The sequence below is a fragment of the Haliotis rufescens genome, unplaced genomic scaffold (genome assembly GCF_023055435.1).
Source record: "Haliotis rufescens isolate VD_foot unplaced genomic scaffold, xgHalRufe1.0.p SCAF_49, whole genome shotgun sequence".
Classification (NCBI taxonomy): Eukaryota; Metazoa; Mollusca; class Gastropoda; order Lepetellida; family Haliotidae; genus Haliotis; species Haliotis rufescens.
In genome coordinates, this window is record NW_025964212.1 from 2,567,059 (window position 1) to 2,587,625 (window position 20,567).

Here is a 20,567-nt window from a genome sequence, read left to right on the forward strand (position 1 = left end):
ATGAAAAAGTTATATACCTGCCAAAAGCATTCACCCATATACACATTAGTTTTACATCGCTGCTCATGTGTCACTTATCAGTTCATAAAAAAAACATATATAACAAATAAACGATCTTCTTTAGATAAAAGGATATTCCCCGAGGCATAATGATTATGCCTCAAAAGTTGGACTGAAGAACTGTTTGTGGATAGTTGGTTGTGCAGTAAAAATACAACAATGTCTTTTACTTCGCGGAATGACGTTTATGGTGCACGTGAATTCAGTGTATCGGAGGAACGTTCAGGAGGAATATTCAGTGACTGTTATATGTTTATAAATAAACGATCTTCTTTAGATAAAAGGATATTCCCCGAGGTATAATGATTATGCCTCTAAATCCATTGAAGCATTAACAGATTGGTGGAAAGTATCCGATAACTTTATATTTACCTTGGGGCTATGGTCTAATTCTTATGATGAATGCACTTAATGTAAATGAGTTGCCTGTATTTGTGAACCCTGGTGATCGATGCCTACAGGAATGTATCAACCTAATTCCAAGGTATGTCCAATGTACTTTACGTTACGCGAGTCTTACTTAAGTTTAGAACTTGTAACCATAATCTACATATTGAAACTGGAAGATTATCTACTTTATATCTATTATATACTTTGTAAATTATCTGATATAGGTGATGAATTCCATTATTTGTTTATTTGTCCATCTTTAGAAAACGAAAGAAAACAATTTGTATACAGATTATACTACATCAAACCCAATATGCATACAATGAATTAACTTTTTAATAATTCACGATTTAGGAACATTGAGAAAACTGTTCTAATTCTGTAAAGTCATCATGTCATTGTTTAAACGTACCAAGTAACTCTCCCTCTTGTTGAGATGCACATATATTGCTACCCTTGTGAATCTGTATACATTACATCCATGCTCACCAAAGATGTTTTTGTATCTTTTCTATATTTATATGTATATGTATCATGGTGTTGAAATAATTTTGTACCTCTAATGCCGCTGATAGCGGGCTGAGGGTAAAAAAAGTTCAGTTCAGTTCAGTCAACTCCAAAATGATAGTTGCTGGTGCGTCAGTCGCTTTCGGCTACATATAACTGCAGAATGAGGTTTCATCAGACGTTCATACAGATAGTAATTTTAATAGTTTTTCTGCAGCTTTTTTTTAATAGGCTGATCGTATCTAGATATGCCAGTGTTTGCATGTGTTTATTTAAATAGTAGAATCGCGATTTGTCTTCATCCCAGCCTGAAGATGCCCTGATCCAATCATAGGTTTCTGGCGTGCCCAAGGGACGCAACTCTGCACAGCGAATCGCAGCGCCTTAGACGTCTGGGCCACCCGTGCCCCTACTCTGTTGTTACATGTATTGGTTCGTACACATTCATACTGAGTAACATTATTTTTTAAGATTGAGCGGTGGGGGTAGGGTAGTGGTTAGAGTGTTCGCTCGTCACGCCGAAGGCCAGGATTCGATTCCCGACATGGGTACAATGTGTGAAGCCCATTTCTGGTGTCCCCTGCCGTGATATTGCTGGAATGTTGCTAAAAGCGGCGTAAAACCGTACTCACTCACTCACTCACTCACTCACTCACTCACTCATAGTATCCAGGAGATGGATACTAGCCAATGAAAGTGTCAATCAACTGGAGTTCAATGAGAAAAAAGATTCAATTCGAGCGAAACTCCTGGTGATAAACTACAACATGAAGATTATCACGACCTTCTATTTTAACATGGAACGGAAACGAATACAGCGAATTACATACACCAGTTCCCATCATCCCCACGAACCGATTGGAATGTGTGAATCCTGGGCCTTGTTCCATAACGCGATCTTAGTGCTACGTTGATCGCAAGCCTATGGTAACGTATGGGAGTTACGGCCAACTTAGCACTAAGATCGCTCTGTGGAACGGGTTCCTTGGTGGCGGTGATCATTGCTCATGCTGTTAATCAATGTATTAGCTGGACAAAACTCGCTTATTTACTCTGATATTAATCATTTATTTGAGAAACAACAGTTACCCCTTCTAAGTACTGAATACAGATTAAATAACGATAAGATATAAACTATTTTTTGGTGATATAACATAAACCATTCGTTTAACCAAATGTTTCAAATGTATTTCGTGGATTTTTCTAAACTATTTCCTTAAACCAAATTGATACTTTGGTGTCAAATGAAAGGAATCTACAGTTGTATAAACTTATTAATCAATATATTTACAAATAACTGCAGCAATTATTCTGATATAAACATGGTCAAGAATATTTTTATGAGGGTGATGAAGACCTAAATGTGAAATTTCCAAATAATTTCAAGATGTAAATTGAAATAACGCGATTCAAAGACAGAACACCAGTTTATCTGAAGAAATACAACCCTCATGTTACAATACAGGCAACTGAGTATATATCCATATGAAAAAACAATTCCTTCACTTTCTAAAGCACAACAATGACATCATGTTGTGTACCATCTCGTTCACTGTGTCAGTTTGTGGGTGGAAATCCTGAGATGGTTTTGCCATAGTCAAGTCCCAGAAATCTACATAGACAATTTTGTCTTGCATTGAAGCAAATTCTTGATGCCAAATATCAATGTACAGATGACCCCAGTAAGATAACATACCATGCATCGATCTGAAAAATGCATGTGGGCCACGAACTGCGATTGTAACATTAGGAGCGCGTTCCAAGAGGTTCCTGACAGATGGAACAAGTCTTTGAACATGTCGCCTAAACACATCCGGATGGACAAGCAGGAAATGAACATACATATATAACACTACAATATCTTTGGTGGTGCTCGGGAGGCGGTCCATCATGATGTGCTGCGCCTGGTTTGTTGACCTTTTATAGTGTCGAGCTCCATGATAGAACGGTAGTTCGTGAGCATGCCAGGAAATTGAAAAATTATGTATCAAATCTGTATCAGTAACAGGTACATGAGCATCTGTATGGGAAGGAAAGCGTAAAATTGAATGAAGAGCTCCTTTAAACTGATTACTTGTCGAGTCCCCATGAAGCCAGAGCGTTCTTCCTTTCAAGCACTGTCTGTAAGCATCAATGGTGCGAGGCAGTGTGTCAGTACACAGCAGCGAATGCCACTTGTTCTGGTGAAAGAAACCATTCGGGGACGTTCGTCGCCATGTCATTTCCGCTGGAAGCGCATTGCAGGGAGTTGAAAGAGATGCTAGTTTTACACCCTTAGGACCTGTGAAAAGAAATGAGTTAACGATGAAGAAATCAATGTTGGATACGTACATATTCGTGCTTCTAGTGTTGGTTATGAACGGGATTCAATTTCAATTTCTTTATTCAACGTACTGAGGAGGCCACAGGCCTATAGTACAATCATGATTACAGGAGCAATTGGTACAATCATATAATTTCCAAACTTGATTATTTTTTTTATAAAAGCATGATATATATACATAGAAAGATTTCTTATGGTTTCAGTGTTGCTAGTGGTCAGTAATAGTTTAAACTTAAATGTACAACGGTTTACATGAAAATATTTTGGTAAATATACTTTTCTTAGTTCATCATAATGCGGACATACTAGTAAAAAGTGATACTCGTCCTCAATTAATCCTAGGTCACATTTATGAAAGGGATATATCTACCACCCAGTGATGCGAAAATTATTACTTCAAGTTCGTGTTTGTTTTCTTTGGAGATAATTGTACATGTCCGGATCCTAATCATATCTTATGTTTCTATGTCCTCGGAGTCCTATATGGATACATGTTACAATGTATTGTCTTTGCAGTGCGGTGCCAGAAGGTTCTAGGTGAGAATAGGTCATCATTGAGCAATGCTTCTCAGGGACGGTTAGTCACAACTTGTGACCTTGCTGATTGTGTGTCATTGTGTCCCGAACTGGTGGAACGATACTCATCTCATGTAATCACCTGATTACCTGATCAGTGAGTTGTCTAGTAAGTGACACAACTATATGCCTCCTGTCAACACTATGAATGAGTGAGTTGTCTAGTAAGTGACACAACTATATGCCTCCTGTCAACACTATGAATGAGGGATTTGTCCAGTGAGTGACACAATTGTATGCCCCCTGTCAACACTATGAATGAATGATTTGTCCAATGAGTGACACAACTGTATGCCTCCTGTCCACACTATGAATGAATGATTTGTCCAGTGAGTGACACAATTGTATCCCTCCTGTCAACACTATGAATGAATGATTTGTCCAGTGAGTGACACAACTGTATGCCTCCTGTCAACACTATGAATGAAAGATTTGCCCAGTGAGTGACACAACTGTATGCCTCTTGCCAACACTATGAATGAAAGATTTGTCCAGTGAGTGATATAATTGTATGCCTCCTGTCAACACTATGAATGAATGATTTGTCCAGTGAGTGACACAATTGTATCCCTCCTGTCAACACTATGAATGAATGATTTGTCCAGTGAGTGACACAATTGTATCCCTCCTGTCAACACTATGAATGAAAGATTTGTCAAGTGAATGACACAATTGTATGCCTCCTGTCAACACTATGAATGAAAGATTTGTCCAGTGAGTGACACAATTGTATGCCTCCTGTCAACACTATGAATGAAAGATTTGTCCAGTGAGTGACACAACTGTATGCCTCTTGCCAACACTATGAATGAATGATTTGTCCAGTGAGTGACACAACTGTATCCCTCCTGTCAACACTATGAATGAAAGATTTGTCAAGTGAATGACACAATTGTATGCCTCCTGTCAACACTATGAATGAAAGATTTGTCCAGTGAGTGACACAATTGTATGCCTCCTGTCAACACTATGAATGAAAGATTTGCCCAGTGAGTGATACAATTGTATCCCTCCTGTCAACACTATGAATGAATGATTTGTCCAGTGAGTGATACAATTGTATGCCTCCTGTCAACACTATAAAGGAATGCTTTGTCCAGTGAGTGACACAATTGTATCCCTCCTGTCAACACTATGAATGAAAGATTTGCCCAATGAGTGACACAATTGTATGCCTCCTGTCAACACTATGAATGAAAGATTTGTCCAGTGAGTGACACAACTGTATGCCTCCTGTCAACACTATGAATGAATGATTTGTCAAGTGAGTGACACAACTGTATGCCTCCTGTCAACCCTATGAATGAATGATTTGTCAAGTGAGTGACACAACTGTATCCCTCCTGTCAACACTATGAATGAATGATTTGTCCAGTGAGTGACACAACTGTATGCCTCCTGTCAACACTATGAATGAATGATCTGTCCAGTGAGTGATACAATTGTATGCCTCCTGTCAACACTATGAATGAGTGATTTGTCCAGTGAGTGATACAATTGTATGCCTCCTGTCAACACTATGAATGAATGATTTGTCCAGTGAGTGGTATTTCAAACGCAACACATGCTTACCTCCTCTAACTGACACCCTCACTGAACTCTGTAAAACATCTTGTTTTAAAGCTGCCACAGACCTGTATTAGGAATAAAACATATTTATTTGTTTGGTTAAAGTTACTCTGTCAGTCACAAAACATAGATGTTATAAATAAGGTAATAATTAAAAATGGCACATGTCAAGTTTCATATCAACGACTTCTGGGATTTCCTCTCATAGTAAGTAAAATATGTAACATACCGTTCAAAGCAGCTTTATACCTAACGATCATACCATGGTATTAAAAGAGAAATAGTTAAAAATAAATATACATACAAACCAATAATGTTTCTCTCAGTGTCATTAAGAAGAAAGCTAATTCCATTTGCACTAAACGAATGCGACCACGTATCACATGTTAACTGCTTGATTTTGGACTTCTTACAGTACCAACTGTCGCCATTGTTCTCATTCGTGAAATTACACCACTCGTTTGTCTTCAAGGAATTCTCTTGTCTAACTGAACACGCGGTTGCATCTGTTTGATTGTTTGCCCGGAATTCAGCTAAAGTCGTCCAGAGACTGCCATGCTGTTGGTATATCATATAGTTGAGAACTACCTCCTCCCTCCTCGTGGCAATGAATGCCTTAATTGTAGCGCTTCCTGACCATACGGCTCTGAGCAGAGCAGTGTAACTTCCGTTATTGTGGTCCGACACCAGACAGGAAACGGAAGCTGCTGTCTCTGGGTTCTCCATCCAGACTCTCAGAAAGTCACCTCCCGTTAACTTGCGGTTACCATACAAATCATACAGATCTACTTGCACTTGAATCTGCTCTCCTAAACTGTAGACTTTATGGGCGTGGTTGAGCGACACACGGGATTTGTTCGCATTTGCACATAATGAAGGCACAATGACCAGTCCATAACGCATTACCTCCTCTGTCAGATAGGTCGTTCCTCTTGTTGGAAAGTAGCCCCTGAAATATTATCAATGGCATACCATCAATACATCAATCATCTAGCAGATCCAGATAATCGCCATACTGATATAAATACTGTATATAAGTCAAAATAGTGCTTCATAGATGAAGGAGATCTATACTTTGAAAGAGGTTTCTGTTCTGTTTGTGTGTGTTTCATCTTTTCTATATGTGTGTGTTTTCATCTGATCTATTTGTGTGTGTTTTCATCTGTTCTATTTGTGTGGGGTTTTTCTTATCTTTTCTATTTGTGTGTTTTTTCATCTTTTCTATTTGTGTATGTTTTCATCTGTTCTATTTGTGTGTATTTTCATCTGTTCTATTTGTGTGTATTTTCATCTGTTCTATTTGTGTGTGTTTTCATCTGTTCTATTTGTGTGTTTTCATCTGTTCTATTTGTGGGTATTTTCATCTTTTCTATTTGTGTGTGTTTTCATCTGTTCTATTTGTGTGTGTTTTTATCTGATCTATTTGTGTGTGCTTTCATATGCTCTATTTGTGTGTTTTCATCTGTTCTATTTGTGTGTATTTTCATCTGATCTACTAGTATTTGTGTGTATTTTCGTCTGATCTAGATCTATTTGTGTATGTTTTCATCTGTTCTGTTTATGTGTGTTTTCATCTGTTCTATTTGTCTGTGTTTTCATCTTTTCTGTTGGTGTGTGTTTTCATCTGATCTATTTGTGTGTTTTTTCATCTGTTCTATTTGTGTGTATTTTCATCTGTTTTAATTGTGTGTGTTTTCGTCTGTTCTATTTGTGTGTTTTTTCATCTGCTCTATTTGTGTGTGTTGACGAAGGTCAAAATGTAAAGTAATGCGAAACAACATTCCGTGTTAGTCGAGTCCCTTTAACTTACCATACAAAAAAGGTCATTAAATATAGAACAAAAATAACCACAAAAAGTTTATTTTAATATGGCGTCACAAAGAAAATCGGAACAAAATTGGATTGGAATCATTGGTACGAACAGGCATGTATAGTTCTAGCTTCATTGGTTCAATAGTTTCTGAGAAGATGACGTCTTTGGTGCGAGGAAATGTATTTACAGAGAATTTAATTGCACCGTGAAACACATGGCCAGATGAAGATGACATTAACAATATCGCAAATATAAAACATTTGTGTTATGGCCCTCTACTGGCCAGTTATATACACAGTGTTATTGCCTTTGGAAATAAATGGTTGTTTATGTCCGTAAATAAATATTTTTTCAATGTGGTTGTCTATCAGGTAAAGTGCAATGGAAGTGTGTCTGTTAATAAAAGTTTGTAACATACTTAGCCTAAACATCCCCTTAACACAATATCCCAATAACAAAAAAACATGTTTCGAGTTTAAAACACCTTTAAACATGTTTAGAATTTAAACAAGTTTATTAAAGGGCATATCATCAGGCTATAAGTCAAATATCGATATCACGTATAATATACATGTACATGTACATAGAAATTATAATATACATGTATATAGAAATTAGATGTGCAAATCAGATTCACGGACACTTGCATAACACATAAACATGTACCACCAGGACTAACAACGAACTAATTCAATGGTATTTCGTTGCAGCGTATCAGTGTTTCACAATCCTAGACATTGTGGTTTCTGAGAAGAAGATTACAAACGGATTTTCACAAATTGCTTTATTTTAAATAACTAAGGTAACTGAATGTTTTTGTACAATGCTCCTCGCTTGTTTTATATGTTTCGGCTGGTCCATTGAATCAAAAGATAAAATACGGACGGACAGACAGAAGAACAGACAGGGGAATTAAGCTCACTAGGACCGTCAGTCGTGGTGAGATAAAACCAACTTAGTGGGTAGATACTTTGATCGGAATAACAATCAAATGCAGTGATACTTACTGTGAAAGTCTGAATGTATTCCAGTTCAAATGGAGATATACGGTAAGTGCAGTCATAATGAAACAGACAGTAGCACATATTTGGATTTTCTTCATGGCTAAGTATTGGCCTTCAAATGACGACAAACTGGTATTGTTGCAACTCCGTTGCCACGTTTGACTCAACCTGTGTTTTACAGGCAATCTCCGCTCCGGTTTTAATGGTATTGGCGCGTTTGAGCGAATGTTCATAGGGGCCTAGCTGTACAAAACGTGTGTTCTCGTAACAGGTTCCCAACCTAGGCCTTTGCAAATTTCTACTTGTTCATGTTGGGTTTGTCCATTCTGCCAATACAATGTACTTATGTGAGCATAATGTGTTTATGCAAATGGTGTGAGTGACAGGGGCTTCCGATGGGGATTAACCTGTTTACACTCTTTGTGAACACCAGCAGAGACCATATAATCTATTATATGGTCTCTGACACCAGGGCCCACTTGCACAAACACTGCAAAAACAATCCACAAATACAAGCTTGTATATGCTGTGGAAAGATGGAATGATGAGATATACAAAATATACAAGTTTGTATTTATGACATATACAAAAATATACAATTATGTATATATACTCACACGCAAAAGAAACGCAAGTCGAGTATGCAGTATACATGTTATTTATTTTCAACAGTAAAGACAAGACATACTAATAGGGCAGGATTGAAAAATCATTGACTGAAGCCATTTAAATGGATTAAAAGGCAGATGACATAATTGTTTTTTTTCAAATGTTAAGGGCTTACACAGTTTCGGGTCAATACCCAAAATGTCCGACAATATCTGGTGTGACCACCATTAGCATTGATCACTGCCACACATCTCCTGTACATTGAGTGGATCAGACGATTTGTGAAGGCCCTAGGGATCCCCCTGCACACATCCAGAGCAGCTGTGCGTAGTTCATCGGCAGTTGTAGGGGCTGGGCGCACATTGTGCAGACGCCTTTCAACCTCATCCAACAAGTGTTCGATGGGGCTCAGATCAGGGCTGAGGGCCGGCCACGGTAGAACACGGATGTTGTGTTGTTGCAGAAAGGCCATGGTAGCTCTGGCAACATGGGGACGAGCGTTGTCCTGCTGGAAAATGTGTTGTTGATGTTGTGCAAAAAATGGAACAACGTGGGGTTTGATCACTTGGTCGATATACCGCTGAGCAGTGACGCCGTGTCCCCGACCTTGACAACATTCAGAAAGCACATGGGTCCAAGTCTCGCATTAAGTCCAATCCTTGCCCATATCATGACGCTAGGTCCAACCCATGGATCCCTTTCCACAACGTTTCTGTCAGCGAAACGATCACCTCGACGCCGTCAAATTCTGACTCTTCCGTCTGCATGGGAGACAGAAAAGCGACTTTCATCAGAGAAGAAGAGACGCCTCCACTCACGATGACGCCAATTGCGATGACCCTGTGCCCACTGAAGTCGTGCTTGTCGATACCGTGGCTGGAGAACAGGACGACGTGCTGGTCGGCGACATCTGAGGTTGTTGGAACGGAGACGTCGGATCACAGTGTCCCGGCTAATGTGTCGATTATGTGTTCCTATGGTCTGTCGAGCACTTTACAGTTAGAAACGGATGTCGCTGGTGTTGGGTAATCTGCCGATATTGTCGAGGTGTGGTGACCCTAGGACGACCGCTCCGAGGAAGGTCATCTGTGGTCTGCGTAGCATTGTATCGATGCAGGAGACGGTAAATTGTGGTTTTGTTAACGTTGAAATGACGGGCAACATCTTGGACAGACTCTCCAGCTTCCAAACGTCCGATAGCCTGGTTTCTCTGAATTTGAGTTAGGCGTGGCATTGTTGACCAAGGAGTGGTAGGTCCAAGAATCGGCCACAGTTTTATACCAACTACAGTTCGTGACAGTTCGTGCATTTTCGATTTCGCGAGAAATGGGTGCATGATACCCACTTATTCATTGAAATGGTGCGTTTTGGCGATTCGATTTTTATGTTTCGTTTTTAATCGGGGCTTCCAAAATGCAACCAAAAATATTGATAACACCATCAGGCTTCACTACAGGCTAAAGCTCGTATCAATATATGGTTCGGTGTTTGTTACCTATCTGCTTAAAACCACTTGCGTTTCTTTTGCGTGTGAGTATATGATATATCCAAAAATTAATTATTTTTTTATATATTAGTAAAGGGAGATAATTGTTATGTATTCGTGTATATATATTGTATATGTGCAAAATGAAGTATTGTGTATTGTTCTATAATTATTTTGTATGTGCAAAATGCCGATCAATATTATTAGCAAATTACAAATAAAACTGATATAGTGGCGTGTTACATTATTGGGATGTTTAATTAGTACTCCTCACTGTTAGCGGGAGTCCTTACTCTCCTTGCAAGGATATTGGACGGGTAAGCGATTGAGGCGTCTGGTACTTTTCCTGGCGCGGTGCTTGATATGTGGGTAGACTTTATTGTCAAATATACAGAGCGGATTAGCAGTCGGAGGTGATTGCATTGGCGGTGACTTCTTTATCATAATCACTTGAAAGTGTTGAAATCGATTTGTGCTGAGCTTGGATTGGTTTGTACGGGATGCCGCGATGTGATTTGTAACATGCTCTCGTGCGCTTCGCAGATAAGCCAACAGAGTGGATTGCACAGAGGATGAAAGCTATATCATTATTACTTCAAGGGTTGAATTTCCAGTAGCAGTTTGTACTCCAAACTAGCAAAACCTCTCCAGCCTTCCAAGCCACCCAAGTGCTACAGCCGCCAAGCCATCCACACCCAGCAAAGCCTCCCAAGCCAGCACAGTTTCCACTGATAGCCAGCAAAAGGAGGAAGCTCAAACACCCCTCCAAACACCACTCACGTACCACTACTCACCACATACAAACTCACTCACTACATCCTCTCACCCAAACTCAATACCAGCATCAACATGTCCGACATTCGCAACATCATTCAGTCAGACTTCCACCAAACCGACTCACACCACACCCTCGGAAGCACATAACACTTTCGAGCGGGCACTCGACGCACTCATACCTGACGAATACGGCTAAAAAAACCAGTCGCCTCCCCCACCAAAACAGCCCATTCGCCCACTCCAACAATAAACCGGAAAAAAACGCAAACTGGACACCTCCAACACCACACCCTCCATCTCTCCTGCATCCATCCTAACTACCATCGCTCTCTCTACTTTTGCGCAGACGGCCCCGTAAACGTACTCTCCAAATCACTCACAGCAAATAAAATAGGGATATGGTTCAAGGAGCAAAACATCCACTTTGATAAAATCATACAGGCACATAAAGGATTCCAAATTATCTTCCCCAACCAGGACTCATTTAACGCCGCTAAAAAAATCACCCAAATATTTCAATTTACAGTAACCCACCAAACCCCAAAGTGGCAGCTCTTCACCCGAGGAGTAATTAGGGTTAATCCTAAAGAAACTAACGAAGACCTGAAAATATATACTAAAGAGGCAAATGAAAATCAGGACATGTACCCCCAACCTACAATCGCTAGCACTCACAGAATTACTTCAAACAGAAATGGTAAAATAACCCCTACCCCAATAGTTATTGTGCGTGTGATTAGATGGAATTCACAAATAGAGAAATTAAACAAATCCATAGATGGAAGTTGTAGTGATATAAACATTGCATTAACTGTCTTATCACATGATTTGCGGAAGGTAAGAGACCAATTTCGAATCGGTGAAGTCTAGATGGCGGAACAGAGTTTATCTTTCTCCAAAATCGGAAAACTTCTATTTTCTGTTTAGGAAGCTGAGCAGGCCAACCCATCTCGCCCCGGACAGCTAAATTTGGAGTATATTTACCCACCCCGAGAAAGAAACGACAAGCTTTATTTTGAACTGCGTTTATACAACTGAATTCTCGATTGCCAAAAATAACTGAGCCATATGATAAAATTGGTTGAACAAGATTATTAAATAGCGTATTATATACGTCATATGGCATTCATCCAAATAGTTTAAATTTACTCATAATTACACCAAGAGCTCTACTCGCGGATTTGGCGATTTCTTTGGCTGTAGAATTCAAATTTATATGTTCTTCTAGCCATAAACCAAGATATTTGTATGATGAACATATGTCAATGTTGTCATTGCCACACTGAAACTTAAATGATGTTCGTTTCACAGATGGTGGCCGATAATGTACAGTTACTTTAGTTTTGCTGGTATTAACTTGAATTCGCCATCTCTTACACCAATCAGCAACACAGTGAAGCATTGATTGTAATGAATGTTCATTTGGCGCAATTAATGCTATGTCATCAGCATACATGAACAGACTGAGGAGACTACCACCAATGTCTAGATCTACACCGCATTTTAGATTGTTTATCTCATGGGCCAGGTCATTAATGAATACTGAGAATAGTGATGGAGACAAGACACATCCCTGCCTGACACCGCTCTGTATATCAAACCCGTCAGTAAGCCGATCATTTACCGATACACGGGATACACTGTTGTCATATAAAGACTTTATGGACAGCAGAATAAAATTTACCATTAATTCCTAACTTCATCAGTTTGTACCATAAGCAGTCTCGATTAACACGGTCAAAGGCCTTCATGGATATAACAGACAAATGTAGAGGACTTAGAAGATTTCCTGTTATTAATTACTGAAAACAAAGTGTATATGTGCTCAATAGTATTACCTTACTTCGAAATCCATTTTGCTCCTCAGCCAGTATGTCATTATCTTCTAGCCAACTTGTGAAACGAGAGTTTAGTATATCTGAATATATCTTACAGGGAATGGAAAGTAGTGATATACCACGATAGCCGAGGGGATCTCTGGGGTCACTACCCGGTTTCTTAATAGGCGTTATTATACTTTCATGCCAAATATCTGGACAAACATTATTCTCGAAGCAGTAAGTAAAAATCCGGTGCAGAATGTCAACACAAGTATCATTCTTAAGTGCCTCTGCAGGTATATGGTCACAGCCTACGGCCTTACCACACTTAGAGCGGCTAACAGAGCGTACTACCTCATTGCGTGATATAGGGGCCTGCAGAATGTTTACATCTACATCTATACCTGAGGGGGGGGGGGGGGGGGGGTCAACAACCATGTTGCTTAACTCGTCCTTGATCTGATCATAGAAAGATTCATCAAATACACCCACTGGATCAGCGTTAAACAACGAGCTATACTCACATTTCCATGTATCTAAAACCCGCGACTTATCGGTGACAACCGCGTCTCCCTGGATTATCTCCCATGGAATGACAGAATCCCGATCGGAAGCTAAGCCAATCCTACCAATAAGTTTCCAAAAATCTCTGCTATCTAGCTTTGTATTTATGCAACAGTCGCTGCTGACGTTCTAACTGAAAGGAGCGTTTGAATTTTCTATGCAGCTTATCAAAAGATTTACGATTAGAGACAAAGACGTGTTTTAATGCCTGAGAGACATTCTTACATCTGAGCCATAGACGTTCACTATCAACTACTAGGTCCAAGGCAGACTAAAGCTCTGCACACCAATAAGGTTTACGGAGGGATTTCTTGTTAGACGTTTTCGTTTTACTTACATACGTGCCAACTTTACTGTCTAGCTCAGAGTATAAACAAGTTAAGAACTCCTCATATGCAGCATTAACATCTTGTTGTACTGATAAATTAAACTCAATTCTACGGATAGAATCAGAGACAAGTGTTGTACTCGTATCGTCAAAAAGATTGTCATCAATCCCACTTTGTTTATATTTCTTACGGCTATAGTAATCAGGTAAAGGTTCATCACACCGAGGACTTCTGACCTCACTAGGAATCCTCACATCACAAGTAATAACGGAGTGATCAGGGATGACACCAGGGACAAACCAGGCGTCAACAAAGCGTGTCATTCTCGTGACATTAACATCAGTAAACAAAGGTAAGTTCTCATGTGGGGTCACAATATAGTCTACGACCGAACATCCATTTTTAAGATATTGTATAGTCATGATTTACAATACGGCCATTTAACATACACAGATTGCAGTTAATGAGAAAATCTAAAAATAGAGAACCATGAGAATTATCGGTATGGTCTATGACATCTCTGTCGGGCACCTCGTCTACCCCGGCTATATAGTCTCTTTGTGACCCCACCCGTGCATTAAAGTCCCCACAAATAATTGTGAAACCTTCATTTTGATACAAATAATACTTTTCAAGCAATGTTTCGAAAAAACTTTCAGCATCGCTTAGCCTGGATGAACCAGTGGGTGGTAAATAACACACACACAACACCAAAATAAAAGCTTTCACAGACTTATGCGATAGTCTAAACCAGATAATATCATCCGTATCATCATCTAAAATGTGCACATTAAAACATTGTAAAAGTGACTTTTTAAAAAAGGCACCGACTCCTCCCGAGGCCCGTGTCGCCCTAGGGTCGCGCTGGCCTCTGTTTTTACCAAACCAGGAATATCCTTTCACAGAGATACTATTCAGATCCTTTAAGAAAGTTTCACAGACCCCGAACACATCGCAGTTACTTTTCTCCAGCACAGATTCCCTAAACTGTTTATTTACAGAGTCATTTAACGACCACCCACAACTGTTCCATAGCCCGAGCCGCAATCTGTCCTATGCTCGGATATTCACCAGCCTCCTACCCTGGAATCTCAGCTTCTTGTCCACCCCAATCTCTTTGATGACCGCCTGAAGGTTCGACCGCTCGATGAGATCTTCCTGCGACATAGCACTGTCAATATACACACGGGGGAAGTCCTTACTGCTCTTCAGGCTTTTCTTCGCCTTCAGGAGTTTATGTTTCTGTTCCGTCGTTTCAAGCTTAGCAATGACCACGCCCTGCACTCAAAACACCCAACCCTCGCACCATCCACACACCCACTCCCAATTCTCCCCCTTACCACCAACAGCCACTACATCCACACCCGCACGCAAACCAAATCGCAACCCCACCACCAACAACACAACAAAACACCAAACACACCATGGCCACAGCCACCATGGCAGCTACAACCAAACCCAAGCAAGCACAACCCGAAAACTCAGACAGCAGGGATACCACAGACAGACCCAACACACAAACGCAACCAAGCACGCAAACCACCCCCATGGAGTGTGACGAAACTAAAACTAACCAAACCGAAAAAAACAACAACAAAAAACAAAAAAAACACCAACAACAACAACAACAACAACAACAAAATAAGATACGCTAACAAACAACAAACTAAATAACTTAACACTCCTTCTCGCTTACATGCTTAAAGAAATAAATCCAAATGCTAGCTCAAAATCCTTCCACATAGGCTAAATCAACAACACTAAACTACAATGCCTTTAACCTAGGCATAACGGTAGCAACCGAGAAAATCTAAACCTAAATCTAAAAATCAAATCCAAACAACCAACCGCTTAGCCCCAAGTAATGGAAGGTCTAAATATATTTCAGTGGAATGCCAACGGACTAAACTCCCACGGCCATGAACTAAAAGCTAAATTTAAACGAAATAAAGGCCCGCATATTGCTTGTATACAGGAAACTAAATTCGCCAAAAAATAAAAAATTCACTCTACCGAACTATAACTCAGTCAGAACTGATCGAGCCAAACCCAAAACAGAAAGAGCCGCAGGAGGAATAATAATACTTAAAAAATAGGACTCAAAGGTCAGATAATAAACTACATCCAGGACTTCCTGAACAATCGTAAAATAACCGTGGGTATAGACTAAACGCTATCGGACCAATAGAACCCTACAAAATGGCACTCCCCAGGGCAGTATCCTCAGCCCCACACTCTTCATTGTAATGATAAATGATCTATTCGAGGGCCTATCCCCTAAAATAAACACATCAAAATTCGCGGATGATGAAAACCTCTGGATCCGCACTAAAGGCATCAAAATGGCCCAAAATGTACTCCAAAAATCTCTTAACAAAATACAACAATGGGCTGACAATTGGGGCTTCTCCCTTAACTCAGAAAAAAACCCAGGAATAGTATTTAAACATAAAAACATGAAACCCGCCTCTCCAATCCCCCAGCTGAACAACCAAACAATCAAATTTCAAAAACAAACCAAATTCTTAGGACTTATTTTCGATGAACATCTCTCCTTGGATGCTCACATCCAAAACCTAACAACTAAATACAGTGAAGACCTAAACACGATAAGATGCCCAACTGGCTCTAACTGGGGGCCTCCAAAGATAAGATACCCTCCTCTCATTCTGCATATCAAAGAATGAAAGATCAAAACTAGACTACGGCTGCGCCATTTCCAACACCCTAAACAACTCTCTATCTAAAAAGCTAGACTCAATCCAATATCAGGCTCTAAAACAACGACACACGGACCCAACATGGCACCTCCTACGCTTCACTTCAGGCCTTAACAGGAGAAATGCCACTAAGTCTGCGTAGGTAACAGCTAAGCTTAAACTTCTGGGCCGCGTCCCAATCCAACCCTCTCATCCAAAACTTAATAAACAAAAACATCAGCCCCAATAACCAAGCTCTAGCTCGTAAACACCCCCTACTTACCCCAATATCCCAAAGGATAACCAACTACCTAAACGAACACCAAATAAACAATCTTAAACAAAACTGCAAACAATCAAATATATTAACCCCCAAACTTAAAATACCAAAAAAAGACAAAATAGACACAACACTAGCTAGCCTAATAAACAAACAAACCGACCCAAACATAGCTAAAACCACCACACTAGCATACATACACGAAAAATACCAAGAATAATTTATTAGTTTGTAGTGGTCTTACCTATTGATATATCAGACAAAAGAATATATAGGCCTCATCTCACTAAACGCAGACATGGTCTTGTGTCACGTGTAAAGCTGAAGATTTAATGCATAGTATATCTGAACGCACTATGCCATTTATAAAGTGGTCAAATGTAACAAATGCTATGTTTGGGATAACACTTTCTTAGTAAAGTACTGTACTTTTGGGGTTGAGTCCGATCCGGGATTTCAACCAACACTGCCAGAGCGAGACACCTAATCGTCACTTTGTGATATCCCAAATATAACATTTGTTACATAGTATATAATAGATATGATGAACTGGTTGAAGGAACTAAGAAGACCAATATATTGGTTCTATAGGGCTTGTTTTAAACATTCGGTCAGATTTGAAATAAATAAATAAAATACAAAATTGAAGTGAAACAAATGATTTCGGTATCATCGAGAACCCACATACTGATTCCATTTTATTTCAGAGGTATATCTCTTATTTCTAACATTCTTCACACGTTTTGTTTGAAAAAAAAACTCATTTGTGTATTGTTTACTGTCTAGTCATTCCAGTGATCCCATTCCATAGACAATCTATAGGCAAGTATCCAAACCATAGTAGGGTAAAGCACTGGACCATCTAACTAATTATAACAATAAAAATAAAAAGAGTCGCAAAAAATCATAGACGAGCCTCGTCTGTCATTATTTTTGCGACTTTTTAAATTTTTTATTGTTATAATTAGTCACATGGTCCTGTGGGTAAAGCTCTTTCTGAGCACGATCGGAGGGAGACTCTATTACATCGCGTGCTACGATCGCTTTAGCGTGACACTGCGTGGAGATTGGCTTGCCAGCAACCAATGTCAGCTCTTTTCATTGCATAGGCTTCGCATCTCCTTCAATGTTGTAGATGAAAATGATATACAGTGTTTAGAGCTTTGGGACGCTTGTTTCAAAATGGCGGAAAGTTTTAAGACAAGCACCGACACATTTTGAGTTCCGTTGATTTGTTTTGGGTTTAAAACATTTATTTAATTTTAAGCATTAGTAACAATTAGTAAACGAGACGTTTGATACACACAGTTGAATTTTATTTACAACGCACTGTCATGGAAATAAGCAACCAAGCTTTAGGCAATGCAGATTCTCGATTTTGAGGCTTTTGTATAAAATCTTAAAAGAAGTATACTCTGGAAGCTAGATTTCACCATGTCACGGAGATTCACGAAGGAGGAATTAGATGACCAGTTTGAAGTGTTCCTGAAACAGGTACGCATTATAAAAATGGCATGATGCTGAGAACACTTATCATTAAACCAGACTGTCGTATTGCTTCGTTATTGATATTAATAACAATCCGTATTACAACTTGTAAACATTAGGGGTAAAAACTAAATGGTGAATTCTGACAGAAGAGAAATGTTTTGTGACAAACTTGGAGGTTAATTTAATTAACTAGGCATTCATTTATTATGAAGGTTGAAATAAAGATTGAACTGGGCATTCAATGCTGGACAGCAGGATACAAACATAACTTATCAATTTATACCTAGATGCATGTGTGATGGACATGAATTACATTTCAACAGATATTTCACTGCAACATGAACAATATGTAGTGATAATGCCTAAATCATGTTAATGGCAATTAGATTGGGTTTTTTTATAATACTAATTTTGAATGAAAAATTAGTTGAGAGAACTGAAAGACAATAACTTTTTTCAATATTGTCTGAAAACATGACTGGCAGTAACCTTCTCCCACTTTCAGCTAATGTCCTGAAAATTAATTTGTAAACTTAAATTTAATAAAATGTGAGCAACTCGAAATGGTAACTTTGTACGAAAGAAATCGAATGGTTTTATTGCGCATGGTAATAATTTACAATATTACACCTTAAATATCTTAACCATTGCCTTAAATAAGTTTGTTGGATTGCTTACCAAGATTAATTTGTTTTACATACATGCACAATTGACTGTGCAGAGTTGTGTCAATAAGTCATGCTGGGAACTTTGGGAAGCTGGTTTGAAATCTGAATCACCAAGAACCTTTATTGAATAAGTACTTTAAAAAAATCGGCCATAGCATCCGCACACCTGGCTACCCACCGGGTCTTGGGGCAATACTGCCACAAACCCATGTTAAAGCATTATGTCAGTCCCGATGGACTGGCAACTCTAAACCAGCCCAAGCCTAATTTTACTGGTTATTACCGGTAAACGGGAACACTGATATAATATCATCTTGTCATGAACAATAATAATGGCATGATGCTGAGAACACTTATCAAAAACAGGACAATGACGTTTGTTACTGCACAATCTCAGAATGATACGAAACTTTATGAAAGCATTTCATTGGTCATTAGAAAGACTATTAATCAATCAGAAAAACATATAACAAACCAAGCTTATGTGTGACCCGGAAGTTAACTTAAACTCAGACTAACTTTTAATTGGAAAGTGATTGTGTAAAACGATTTAGACATCACACATACGTAATGCGCCCAAGGGCCCACAATATCCGGTTTTGATGCATTAATTATTACAATGATGCATAAATGCCACAGGAACGCAGCCTAGATGAAACCCTGCAAAAATATGCTGACATGCTTCACTTGACTGAAATACTGTTCAAAATTGGATTTTAAAGTTACACCCAAGTCTTTCTTTTTCAGTCAGTTTCTTCAGATGAGTCATTTGAGACATTGCAGAAGAAGTCTTCCAAGATAGCTGAGGCAAGGAAGAAGAGGGAGGCCAAGCCGTGGTGGCTGGATGAAGATGACCAAGACAAGAAACTTGGCTCAGGTCAGACACAGGATGTTGCTGCTCAGTACAATGTATTTATGATACAGGTTTGTATCCTGAGACAGGGATACAATACAATAAATCTATTGGTAAATAATCCCAGTATTGAGATATATAATTACAGTACAAGCTGTAGTGGTGTCGATTTTTTAAAACCTGTGAATAATAACAAAAGAAATGTTCAACAACCAGCTTATGCAGATTCTCTAGTATTTCCAGGTATAAATAACATAATTCATTGCCCTTAAGTCTATATGTTTCTGCCCTACAATACCCTTTCTTTGATCTCTAAAAGTTAGGAGTAAAATACAATAAGGAATATCAACTTTTGAAATAAAAGTACTTCAGGTTATGAAGCGCATTGCACAAGTAGTATCAGGATAGGTATTGTAGCATGACCCCCACCGTATCATTACACCTCCAGTGATATGTGATAATTGAAAAGAAATTATAGGATTCATCCATCAGGTGAGCTATGACCAGTGAAAGAAAATTATCATAATAAATTTAAAAATATTTTCAATTTCAACAAAACTGTGACAGTCGAGAAACTTTATAGAGTCTGCTAGCCCAATCATGTCTTCATTTTTAGGAGATTTTAGTTGAAATATATACTAATCATGGTAATTAACTGTTTATTGTGTTAACGGTAATTATATGTCGCCAGATATATTTAGGGTTACTTGCCAAGAGTTATCTTTGTTTCATTTTCCGGACGCTTCATC

General features: G+C 39.0%; 3 protein-coding genes across 4 annotated transcripts in view; 1 reads left to right on the forward strand and 2 right to left on the reverse strand.

Moving 5' to 3' along the window:
- Positions 1 to 1,952: 1,952 nt before the first annotated feature.
- LOC125372849 (NXPE family member 3-like) lies at positions 1,953 to 3,428 on the reverse strand. The gene has a single exon (XM_048383519.1). The coding sequence runs from the start codon at positions 3,288 to 3,290 to the stop codon at positions 2,460 to 2,462; it is 831 nt and encodes a 276-aa protein (XP_048239476.1). The 5' UTR covers positions 3,291 to 3,428; the 3' UTR covers positions 1,953 to 2,459.
- A 434-nt stretch (positions 3,429 to 3,862) lies between these two features.
- LOC124115678 (NXPE family member 3-like) lies at positions 3,863 to 8,397 on the reverse strand. Its single transcript, XM_048383489.1, has 4 exons — positions 8,246 to 8,397; positions 5,730 to 6,374; positions 5,429 to 5,490; positions 3,863 to 3,906 (listed from the first exon to the last, which is right to left on the reverse strand). Exons 1-4 carry the CDS (start codon positions 8,338 to 8,340, stop codon positions 3,863 to 3,865), a joined length of 846 nt encoding a protein of 281 aa, XP_048239446.1. The 5' UTR covers positions 8,341 to 8,397.
- Positions 8,398 to 17,981: 9,584 nt separating this feature from the next.
- LOC124115683 (centrosomal protein of 162 kDa-like) overlaps positions 17,982 to 20,567 on the forward strand; it is a 50,200-nt gene continuing 47,614 nt past the window's right edge. For both annotated transcript variants that reach the window (XM_048383497.1, XM_048383498.1), the window contains exons 1-2: positions 17,982 to 18,300; positions 19,713 to 19,842. In XM_048383497.1, coding sequence (XP_048239454.1) covers positions 18,241 to 18,300; positions 19,713 to 19,842 — 190 coding nt within the window. In that variant the 5' untranslated portion in view covers positions 17,982 to 18,240. The remainder of the gene's footprint in view (positions 18,301 to 19,712; positions 19,843 to 20,567) is intronic.